This window comes from Artemia franciscana, chromosome 18, assembly GCF_032884065.1.
Source record: "Artemia franciscana chromosome 18, ASM3288406v1, whole genome shotgun sequence".
Taxonomy (NCBI): Eukaryota; Metazoa; Arthropoda; class Branchiopoda; order Anostraca; family Artemiidae; genus Artemia; species Artemia franciscana.
Window position 1 is genome coordinate 31,631,984 of NC_088880.1, and position 12,938 is coordinate 31,644,921.

General features: G+C 35.5%; 1 protein-coding gene across 1 annotated transcript in view; it reads right to left on the bottom strand.

Annotated features, from left to right (window-relative positions):
* Nucleotides 1–6,707: 6,707 nt before the first annotated feature.
* The window catches only part of LOC136038429 (keratin, type I cytoskeletal 10-like), a 7,451-nt gene continuing 1,220 nt past the window's right edge, over nt 6,708–12,938 (bottom strand). Inside the window, exons 2-3 of the mRNA XM_065721503.1 lie at nt 12,308–12,623; nt 6,708–6,854 (exon numbers count right to left, since the gene is read on the bottom strand). Of these exons, the coding sequence (XP_065577575.1) occupies nt 6,826–6,854; nt 12,308–12,623 (345 nt within the window). The 3' untranslated portion in view covers nt 6,708–6,825. The remainder of the gene's footprint in view (nt 6,855–12,307; nt 12,624–12,938) is intronic.

The window sequence follows — 12,938 nt, forward strand, 5'->3', positions numbered from 1 at the left end:
CTGGGTTGGGAGGATGTCATAAATAAGGATTTAAAGGAAATGGGAACTTCCTGGGAGGGTGTAAAGAGGGAGGCTTTAAATAGATTAGGTTGGAGGAGGAGCGTGCGTAGCTGTGTTGGCCTCAGGCGGCTTGGTGCTGCAGTGAGTTATTAGTAGTAGTAGTAGTAGTAGTATAATATTTTACTATCATGCCGTCTAGCCGCATCTTTCAGATCCTCAGCAATTTTATCCATGCCCTCCACTTCACATCTCCTTAGTTCATACTTCAATGCTTTCTCCACTTTCTTTACATTCCTTTTGTTTTCATACGACCTATCGCTCAGATAATTCTTATACAAACCCCTTCTACTCTCTATTAAACCTAAAGCTTTTTCACTAATATTCCTAGTTGCTGTCTTAGCACTCTTCCATAGGACACCATCAGCAACTTCACAAATTGTTTTTCTGAAATTATTCCATCCATCTTCCACATTGTCAAATTTTAAACCCTCAAGTTTAGTACTCAACTGTTCCTGGAATTTTTTTCTCTAATTTTCATCCTGAAGTCTACCAATATCATAACTTCCCGGGAGGGAGTTACTCTTCCGAAATTTCAGCTTTAAATTAACCTTAGACACTACTAGATGGTGATCTTTACTTTTAACATCAATAACGGCACTCCTATACACCCTAGTATCTTGTATTGATCCTGCTAGTCTTCTGTTTACAATAACATAATCAATAAGGTTTGCTGTCTTACCATCACGTGAATACCATGTCAACTTATGGGCCATTTTGTGACCAAACACCGTATTGGTTATAACTAGGTTGTTATACCTACAAAATTGCAAAAGCCTATAGCCATTACTGTTTTCTTTTCCTACACCAAAATTACCTAGGCTAGGATACCATCTATCCCTATTTCTACCAACCTGGGCATTAAAATCTCCTAGCAAAAACATCATTTTTCTACCTGGTAACCTATCATTTTGCTCCTGTAACTGTAAGTAAAATTCATCTGAGTCACTAGTATCTCCATCAGTTGGTTCAATGGGGGCATATACTACTATAACTGATACCCTAAACTTTTTAGTCATAAAATGAGCAATTAGTATTCTATTATTAATACCTTCCCAGCCTAAACAAGACTTAGCAGCTTCCTTATTCATCATGAGCCCTACTCCCTGTCTATGTACCCCATCCTTCCTTCCTGAGTAAACAAATTCTATGTCACCTAATTTCATGCTTCCTACCCCTGGGATATGAGTTTCTGAAACTCCTAATAAATCCAGTTCAAACCGTCTGAATTCGTCAGTCAAAATGTCGATGCGATAGTCATTTTTTAACGTCGTAACATTCCAAGTTCCAATTTTCATGTTCTTTAAATCTTTGAAATTATTTTGGCCTCAAGAAAAGCAGTGATCCCGGATACCAGTGCAGGATGGGGACCAACATATCTTCTCAAGTCTACACCGAAGCGCTTAAGCCGGCTTAGAACCGGACAGCAAGAAGTCCCTGGGACCTCCAGTAAGTTGGAGGCTTTGTGCAATCCTGGGCCCATCTTGGTCACAACATGGTTTTCAGCACTTGGCGATGCTCTTCTATCAACAAGAGTCGAAATCCTGCACAGACAGTCCCAAGCCTATTACCTCCGACTCATTATATATTCATGCCTACAAATATTATGCTACTACGGGGAGGCAGCCCATAGTAGATAAATTAGCTAGGAAGAGGTTTTTCAGCCCGAAAACGCCCATCAAAACAAACCAAGCCCAGAAAATTATCCAATAATCAGAATCCCGTACGAGTGCTGTGTTGTTTACTAGGCTATAATTTCCTCGAGGGGCGCCACTCCTCAAGTGGGAAAAATTGACCGCAAGTTTCCCAGTCTTGCAGGTACCCCGAAAGGGTCGAGGCAGCCCTTTACAGAGGCCGTCGTTGTCACGTATAAAAATTGTCACTTTTAATTAACTTTTAAACCTATGCACTACATGCAGTCGCCTTAAAACAGTTCGTGGCAACGAACTGTAAGTAAGGGGTGACCCGACTCAATAGTAACCGAAACTGTAAAACACGGAATTTTGACATCAATAGATATATCAAAAGAATTGATTCTTATGCTCATTTTAATTATATAAGTTTTATTAAAATTAGTTATGCCGATTAAAAGTTACGATCCTGAGAAAATTTGCCTGATTTTTTTTAAAAGAAAGAAAAACCCCTAAAAGTCATAGAATCTCAGTGAAAATCACACCATCAGATTGAGCGTATTAACGAACCCTACTCTAGAGGTATCAAGCTCGTATCTGCAAAAGTGTGGAATTTTTTGTTTTAGCCAGAAGAAAGATCACGGATGCGTGTTTTTTCGTTTGTTTTTTGTTTGTTTTCCCCAGGGTTCATCGTATCGACCCAATGGGCCAAGAACAATGAGAGATAGTTTATCTAATGGAAATTAAAAGTTTTAGCGCCCTTTTTAAGTGACCAAAAACTGCAAGGCAACTAAGCCGCCTCCCATGCCAGTTTTTTCCCAAATTCGTCTGATCAAAATTCTTACATTGCTATTTTGTTAAGCACAGTGAAAAGGTCTAATAACTATGTCTTTGAGCAAAACATGGCCCCCAGAAGCTCCGGGGGAAAGCTCTTTAAGTTATAAATTTGTCCATTGTTTGCCATGGCCTAGTATTCGTACAGTGTTAGTATTTTGGGAAGCATGCATATGTTTTTCGGGTGGCGAGGGAGGACGAATTTCTGCTGGAGGGACTTTGCATGGGAGGGGGCTTTTCCATGGACAGGAAATTTTCAGTGCGTGAGCTTTTGAGGGGAAATTGTATACTGGGGAAGTTTGCCAAAATTCCTATACGAAATTTCTTTATGTGTCTTGCTTTTCCTTTACTGACTCAATTTTATGGGTGGAGTTGATAAGGGTAATTGTCCGGGATAAATTTTCACAAGGAATTGTCCAGAGGATATTTCCGAGGAAAGGGGGGTTTCCCGTGGAGTTTGAGCCAGATTTCCTGGCGTTATTTCAAAAGCAATCAAAAATTAAATTAAAAATAATAAATTTTTTCAACAGAAAGTAAGGAACAATATTAAACCTTTAAACAAACAGAAATTATTACATTCCGAGGGGGCTTGCCCCCTCCTCAACATATCTTTACGCTAAAGTTTAGATTGTGTCCCATATCTTTAAAAATGACACCCGAAACACAATGGTCGTTGAATTAGAACAATAAGTAACTTTTTTTTAAATGTCATAAGTTTTAACGTAAAGAGCAAGGTGTTGAAGAGGGGGCAAGCCCCCTCGTATGCGTAATAATTTCTGTTCGTTTTAAGGTTTAATATCGCATCCTAATTATAGTTGAAAAAACTTGTTTTTTTTTTTTTATTTAATAGCACACTAATGTCAACTGGTTGATTTATGCTAAGTGAGAAAACAGTTCTGCTACCCGTTCTACATCACCTATAGCTTAGCGTCATCGTCTTCAGACTGTTGGCTGGCTGCATATTACCGATACTCTAAATTTTACAAAGTTTGGTGTTACGTTCAAACTGATTCTACTGAACACACCAGCTATTGCTACTAACAACACATCAAGGATAAAGTGACTTAAGGCTAAAATGCTTAAAAGTTGTGTCTGCATCTTGGCTGTATTTTTCTCAAGGATTGGAATCCTCTGGGGAGAATGCTATGTGAAAAGCAGGTTTGAACATGACAGGGTTCAACATTCTGTCAGAGGTCCAGAAATTTAAATGTTGAGTTTACAGACCAATACGACGAACACATTACTACGATTAGTATTAGCTAGTCACTGTAGCGCAGCACTCACTTCAACTGCTCTCAAGCCACCTGAGACCAAAATAGCTACAAACGCTCTTCCAAAATCCCAATCTATTCCCAACCTATCCCAAACCTCTCTCTATATATCCCCCCAAGAAGTTACCATTTCTCTTAAATCCTTACTTATGACCTCCTACCATCTTATTTGGGGATGATCTGCATTTCGTCTGTCTTTATATGGCTGGCCAAAAAGGACTATCTCTGGCAGTCTGTCATTTCTCATCTGCAGAACGCGCACTAACCTTTCCAGCCTTTTTCTCATTACATTAGCTTTATCTAAGCTTTAAACATAACTACGGCAAACAGCTTCAATCAATCTCAGTCCAGTACTACTGTTATAAAAGTATCAATTTTTCTTTTTCTTTTTTTCAATTTGTCATAGAAAATTCACTACAATTTATAATCTTCCAATCAATCTTGGCTTATAAATGAACACAAAATACATCAAGGCAGGTACGGACGTGTGTTAGGCTATTGTTAGCCAGTCGAATTCATTCAGGTAATGTTTTGTTACAACAGAAAAAAATTTAGTCTCTAATTGATTCAGAATATAATCCTTTTTCCACGCTTGTTCAAAAACTGGTTATTAATCCTTTTAAGGGAATGAATTGGTCTTAACAGGTCAGAGACTGAAAAGGTTTGAGAATTAATTTTAAGATGACTAAGTCACTTAAGCTAGGAATAAGTGAAGATGAAAAGGTGACGTCAGATAACGAAAAGATTGATCAGGGGTTCAGCTTCACTTACCTGGGTAGTATTATTAGTAAAGACGGTGAGAGCAGTGAAGATGTTAAAAGTAGAATAGCCAAGGCTCAGGGTGTTTTTCACAGTTAAAAAAAGTTTGGAAGAATAGGAATATAAATCTGGAAACCAAGATTATAGTAGAAGGTAAAGTAATGACAGTGGTCAAATATGGCTCTGAAGCATGGGCGCTCGGAAAAGCGGATGAAAATCTATTAGATGTATTCCATAAAAAATTGCACTCGGTTCAATCTCGTTTTCTAGAGCTATAATGAAAGAAAGGTTGAGATGACTAAGACACGTTCTTCGGATGAAGGATGACAGATTGCCGAAGATTGTCTATCGGACAACCATCTAGGGCAAAACGGAAAGCAGGTCGTCCTTGTCTAGGGTGGGAGGATGTCATAAAGAAAGTTTAAGGGAAAGGGGAACTTTCTGGGAGTGGGTAAAGAGAAAAGCTTTGAATAGATTGGGATGGAGGAGGAGTGTGCGTAGCTGTGTTGGCCTCAGGCGGCTTGGTGCTGCGGTGAGTTATTAGTAGTAACAGTAGTAATAGTAATCTTGGCTATTATGTTTTTTCTTTCTTTTTTTTGAATCTTTGCGACGAATAAAAACACATAGCTTGAAATAAAAAATTTTCAGTAAAGTGAAAATGAAGCTATGATCTCTTGAAGGAATAGGGGTATTAGTCCTACTTCTACTCGTGTTAATCTTTGCTTGTTTCACGTGTGACTTGGTTAATTTTATAATTTCAGTTCGCTTTGGGTTTTATGATTGAATTATTATTTGACTTTATTCTACCTGTCTTTCGCTTAAGTATATCTTTACTTTTCTCTGAAAAACCTTTTTTGGAAAATCTTCTAAAAAAATATATTCTCAGGTAGAATGATATTAAGCTTTTAGATTTGGTTGGAGCAAAGGACAGTACGAAAGTTAATATGCTTGATTCAGGAGTTCTAGCCTGAAGCTGGCATTTTTCACTATTTTTACTATTTTGTAAAGTGAATACGATCTTACTTCTAAATTCAAGAAAATATTATTTGCAAGCTAAGGATTGTCTTAATTTTAGAATTTGTACAGAGAAGAAGCTAGGCGAAGATGTTTGTTTTTCAATTTTTGTTGTTGCTATTGGATAAATGATTAAAAGAAGTAAATTTACATATCAAAATAAAAAAAAGAATTGTCTTTATAGCGATTGCTGGTTCTCAGTTTGCTAATTTCAGAACCCAAAGGTATTTAAAGTCAGGATGGTAATTTGCTAACTCCAGTGCCCTAGGAAACCTAACAAAATAAATTTCAGTTCTAATAATTTTTCTAATTGGGTTTGAAGGATTCGGGATTTCCATTTTTTTTCCCCGGTTAAAGGAACCATGGATACTTTGTACTTTTCGTTTTACATCTTTGGATCTTAGGGAAAGAGGATGGAGGTAAAAGATGAATAGATATTGGTTCCCTGTTTTATTTGATCTGTAAACTGACTAATATTTTCTAGCGAAACGGTTTTTCTAAAGTAATTATCTTCACCGGAACCAATCTGATTTGCAATTTTGTCTTCTACATTTCCTGAGCACTGATATTAACAGTTGGAAAAACCTGAATTTAGATACCTTTGAATATCTTACGTATCTAAAAAAGCAACTTCCTGTCCCAACTTTCGGCCCCTAGAGAGCCAACCTGGGTATCGAAGCACTAACTTTGGTTTTACCAAAACCAAAGCAGAAACCAAAAACCAAAGGTTTTTGGTTTCTGCAATTTCTATAACAATGAACCATATAATATTATTCATATATTTCATGAGACTAAAGAAACAAATAACATGTAACGGAACACACTACAATCTGACTAATATCTGTAAAATGACTAATATTTTCTAGCTTAATGGTTTTTCTAAAGTAATTATCCTCACCGGAACCAATCTGATTTGCAATTTTGTCTTCTACATTTCCTGAGCACTGATATTAACAGTTGGAAAAACCTGAATTTAGATACCTTTGAATATCTTACGTATCTAAAAAAGCAAGTTCCTGTCCTAACTTTAGGCCCCTAGAGAGCCAACCTGGGTATCGAAGCACTAACTTTGGTTTTACCAAAACCGAAGCAGAAACCAAAAACCTTTGGTTTTTGGTTTCTGCAATTTCTGTAACAATGAACCATATAATATTATTCATATATTTCATGAGATTAAAGAAACAAATAACATGTAACAGAACACACTACAACAAACATAACAATTGAAATTAAAAGTTCTTCGTCAACTTCTATTATATTCAGCCATGGTAGCCTCCCGAGCTGCTCCCTGTAAAATAAAATATACTTATGAGATATGTAACTTTGCAGTAACTAGGCAATCTCGTGCAGAAGGAAATAGGTCAACATATATAAAAGGCATATAGTAAATATGAAGGGTAACATATGGTAAAGAAATTACTTGTGGTTGTCCACAAAACAGATATAAAACAGAAAATCTGAAATATTTATCAGTAGTATGTTTTTAATTAAATTAAGTAATATTCTTATTCGTGTATATCTATAGGCTCTAACAATACCTAGACACTTGGTCAGGGCATGGGAACGCAAATCTATCACAAAATATGTGTGAAAGCCACTATTTGTGAAGATGATAATAGTTGAAGTAGTTCGCTGTTTTTCAAAACTGTGCAAATACCTCTAGGTTCTAAAAGTGGATGCCTAGATGTAATTTATTTAAGTCTCACACTGAATACTAGCTTTTAATGGGAAGAGACTTTGCCAAAGTCTGGATCAAACATTGGTCTGGGTTGAAAGTCTAGATAGCCGTACATGAACTTGACTTGACTTTATTAAACAAGAAACGATATACATAAATCTTATACAAAGGAGACAGGGAGGCAACTCGTTTTGTCTCCTTTATAATAGAGAGAGAAAAAAAGAAGAAGGAATTACACCTCAATAACTCATACGTAGTACATAGAGCAAGAGAGAGAGAGAGAGAGAAGAAGCGGAAAAAAAAATCAACTCATGGAGACACGGATGGGACTTATAAACTAATTTATAAATAAACCAATTTACATTCAACCCCCGCTACTATAGGCAGAAAGAACTATCTCTTTCAATTTCTTTTTATATGTATAAAGTGATGGTGACTCACTTATTAAATTAAGTAGTTTATATTTATTGGCAATCTCAGGAAGTTGATGTCTTAAACTTAGTCTTGATCTCTCATTTTTAATAAAAGAAAAAAAAACTTATTCCTTGCTCTTGATAAATGGCTATGTTTGTTTTCAACCAAGAGTTCCATTTTATTGAAAAAATTATCCCTACGTTGAATTTCTAAAAACCATATGCTTATATTAAGGTGAAAAATGTGTTGTAAATGAAGAATATCAAGAAATAAAAATGATGGTTTAGTTTCATATAATTCTTCTGTCTTCCTAGAGTGTGTTAAAAAAAGGTCCAGGGTTCTTATTGCCTTGTTTTGGACAATTTTGAGTCTTCGTAAATGTGAATGGAATGTCAACATCCAAACGGTCGGGCAATATTGAAAATAGCATTCCACTAATGAAAAATATAATTTTCTCATTATTTGGTAAGGAAACAGGAACCTTTATGCAAACAGCCGAGATTCTTGGACTCTGTTGCCTCGAGTTTATTAATATGCGCCTTGAAAGACAGAGTTGAGTCAATGTAGATACCTAAATATCTAAATACATCCGCTCTTTTTATCGAGGAAGTTCCAATACTAATAGTTTTAAATGATACACGCTTCACTGCTCTCAAACTTCTCCCAAAAACCACAAATTCCGACTTCTCTAGGTTAGGTATTAGTCGATTAGCAGGAAACCACGAATTTACATTAAAAGCAACAGTTTCGAGAGCCATTCGTAGGTCCTCCTCGTTGCCAGCCTTCAAACTAATTGCTGTATTATCTGCAAACAATATTGGTAATTCATCGTCCAAAGGCATGCATTTTGGAAGGTCATTTATGTATATCGAAAAAAGTAACGGCCCCAATACAGACCCTTGTGGAACCCCAAGGGAAAAATATGAGATGATTCCTCGCCAACTTGGACTGTAAAACTTCTTTCTAATAAATAAGATTGTCACTAATTCAAGAGCTATTCCACGAATTCCTACATTTTCCAATTTATCAAAAAGAATTGCATGTTCTATTGTATCAAAAGATTTTTTAATGTCAAAAATATAGTTGCCGCCAAGTAACTATCATCCATAGCATCTGATAAGAAATTATGTAAAGCAGCTACTGCTTGCTCTGTTGACCTACCACACAAGAAACTAAACTGATTGGGAGAAAAAATTATTCTTTACCAGAAATGAAGTAAATCTACTCTTTATTATTTTTTCGAAAACTTTAGAAACATGTGATCAAATAGCAATAGGCCTGTAATTATTTGGATTATCTTTATTTCCCTTTTTAAACAAAGGTAAAACCTTAGCTACTTTAAGACCAACTGAAAAAAACATTTTTTATGCAAGAATTAAAAATAAATAAAAGCGGCTGACTAAGTACTTCAGCTAAATCTTTAAACAAAGAAGTCGAAATACCGTCACATCCTATCGAAAATCCGTTTTTCAAACTAGTAACAGCTTTTTGAAATTCCAAGACCGGATAGGGTACATAAAAATAGTCTTATCTAATTTATTTGGAATATATTTTCTATGATTATGTCTCCCAGCAGAAATTTGATCCACCAGATCACGTCCAATTTTCCTAAAATGGTTAGCAAATGCTTCTGCCATTACTCTCTCATCCGTTATTTTAACTCCTTCATTAGTTGTAATGTGGGATGGAATATTTCTTGTTTTCACATTATTTATTCTTTCATTTATTATTTTCCATGTTTTCCGTGGTGAATCGCATTCACGAAATTTCTTTTGATAATATTTTGCTTCTGCCTCTCTGAGAACAAAATTTAACCGATTTTTATATTTTTTTAAGTTTTCAATATTAATTTCATTTGGATACTGCATCTTCACCTTATATAATCTATTTTTTCTTTTATACTGTTTAACAAGCTTTGAGTAACCCATGGTTTACGAGGTAAATCCTGACTTTTTCTTAATACCAAAGGACATGAACGGAGCCTAATTATGTTTTATGCTAGGAATATCATGTTTATTCACGTTTCATGTTTATAATTATTTATTTTAATTTATAAATATGAAATTATAAATGGGTAATAGCTATTAAGCCACAAACGAGATCACTGGTGGACAACTAAAACCTTTATTCTGCACTATTAGGTGAAAAAAGTTAAAGTTACTCGTCAAAGGCTGCGATCCAAAGATAACTTGCCTGATTTTAGAATCATATTCCTGATTTTGGAATTATACCAACATTTAAAAGAATTAAAAATTTAAATTTGTATGGCTGACTTCAAGATTCACATCATTCCCAGAACAACTGGGATTGCGGCATTGTCCATAGCTATCTTTAGACTTAGGTTATACGTTTCAAAATATTTTTCAAAGACAGGGTAATAATGCTGCCTAAGTAAAGACCGGTGTGGGCACAATGTATTATTTTTTTTTCTGACCAAGGCACTGTGTAGAATGGGTAGTCGTAGAAACTTTAAAAAGAGCTTTTTGAAAAGGGATTGTAAGGCAACCAGCCCCCCCCCCCCCCCCCCCGTCTTCCCATACCTATCAGTTCCCTAAACACATCCTATCAAAATTTTTAGGTAGCCATTTTGCAGAAAATAGAAGGTACAGTTTAAATGTCTTTGGGAATGAGGACAGCCCTCAGGGCAAGGGCTTTAAGTTATACTAGCTGCTCGTCATTAAGCATATAATATTTTTATGGAAGAGGTAGTCGTAAAAATTTTGGAGGGGCTCATTCAATTGGAAATCAGATGCTCTAGTGCTTTTTTTTAAGAGTCAAAAGTGATCAGAGGGCAATTAGGGATCGGTGGGCCTCCACCCACGGTTGTATTTTTCAAAATGAATCCGATAGAAATTTTGAGTCAGCCATTTTGTTCAAAATAATCCAAAGATCATATAACAAGGAATTTATGGTTGACATCGCCCCTCAGAGAATGTGAGTAGCAGTTGTAAGTTATGCCGCGGGGGCATATGAGGCTTTTATGGAATTAGTAGTTATATAGTTTTTGAAGAGGCTCATTTGATTGGAAACTGAAACTTCTAGTTCCCTTTTAAGAGTCAAAAGTGATAGGAGTTAAAGCGTGTGTTAAGGGGGGTATTAAAGAAACCAAAGGTGGTATGTGCAAGCTGCTACTAATGCTACTACAGCTATTAAGATTTTATGTTAATTACAGCTATTTAAGATTAAGAATTATGCTTATATATATGCTTATATATTAAGAATTATGCTACTACAGCTCTTAAGATTTTAAGAATATTTAGGCGGATGTTGAAATAAATCAAAACGAAGTAGGAACATTTAGATTGTCAAGACGGTGACAAAGGAATATCTGAAGAACGGCTTAAATTATCAAGTTAGACCTTTCAGGTTAAGTTTTGTCAGATTTTGAACTAGCCAGTAAGTACTCTGTGCATTCTATTAATACTAATACTACGACTGCTGTTGTTTATTTCGTTTTAAAACGAAATCAAAAGGCACTGTGTGCATGCTGGTTACCAATAAGACATCTCAGCAATACGCCAAGAACGACTTCGGGTAATATGTTGAAACATAAGTTGAAATTGTTCTAAACTAAACCAAAACACAATCTGCTCATACGGGTTGTCAAGAGAACGTATCAGCAATGCTTTAGCAGTGGTTTATGGTATTAATTTGAAATTTTCAGCATGTGTTGAAGGGGATATTGAAGAAAACAAAAGGTGCTATGTGCATATTGCTACTAATGCTGCTACTGTTACCACATCTATTGCTACTACGCAAGCTAAAGGTATTAAGATGTAGCTTTCAAAGAATATTTAGGTGGCTGTCAAAAGGAACAAATCAAAAGGAACACGATCATGTGGGTTGGCAAAAGGTTGGCGAAGTTTTACTGAAAAAAAGAACAACATCAATTGAATGTGGATTGACAATGTGATATAAATATACTGATATTTGATTTATTAAAATCAAAAAAGTAGGAGCATTTAAAATGTATTTTCTTTTCAGTAAGTAAGTGTAAATTGTGCCCGTTCTGACTTTTTCTAATATTTTTTTTTCTGTTCATTTTTTGGGTTTCATTGATTTATTAATGACGATTTGATGTAGCTCTAAGTTTGAAAGATTATTCTACTGTATTTCTGCTCCATTTCGGTTTAATTTTGTGGAATTTTTTTCTTAATAAATCTAAGAAGGGATCTAACACCTTTACAGTAACAGAAAAGGAGGTTGATAGAACCAAAAAATCTAACCAAAAACAAGCCGAGTCAAACCAAAATATTAAACACCCGATGACAAAAGTGTTTACCCTCCCAAAAGCACCCAGCATCAGTCAAATGCTCCTTAGCAGCAACAAGCAACAGTGGGGGTTCTTAACCCCCATGATTAATGTTCTTAACCTCTGGTTGTAAGCTTTATTCCTAATATTTATTAAAATCTTATCGAATTCTTGAACATGTTGTTCTTTGTAAATTCGAGAAAATATTTTACCGTGTATGGGTCTTTACTTAAGACGTCAGAATTCGTTTCTTTAAAAATTTATTATTAATGGAGGGATGTATTTTTGATTTGTTTTAAAATACCCTCCAGATTAATTTTTAATTATTCGTATTGATAATTGTGTAGTACAGGTGTGTATTTCATAAGAATATATTCCAAAACAAAAAAAAACTTACCATAGCCACTTGGAGGAATTACAACAATTGCTCCTCCACCACCGTAACCACCACCATGACCTCCAGCAAAACCAAATGATCCACCAGATGAGCTGCCGCCATAGCCTCCACCAAATCCATATGATCCTCCTGCATTGCCACCGCCAAAGCCAAATGACGGACCAAATGATCCACCGGATGAACTGCCACTATAGCCTCCATTAGATCCTCCACCATGACCACCACTGAATCCAAAAGAGCCACCGCCACCTCCATAGCCAGAACTAGTGCCAGCAAGTGTACATCCCAGAAGGGAGGAGATATAGATGGCACAAATCTAGAAGGATATTAGAGTTCTTTGATATGCTGTTTATAATGGTGTGGTTTTGATTAAGGTCACTTTGACTTTTGCGGGTGTTTCTTTCTTTTTCAAAAATTAGAAAAACTACCTCTATTTCGCAGCCTTTGATGAGTAATTTTTAACTTAATTAATGTAATATATTTGGAGTCATTATAGAAAGTTTATTATTATTGAGGAGAATTAATTGTTATTAAATATACTTTTTTTAGAGTTTTGGTTCCTAATATTTCGAGTCATTTCATACTAACTGTTTGTTACCATGATCTGTTTGATTCCAAACACACAAAATTC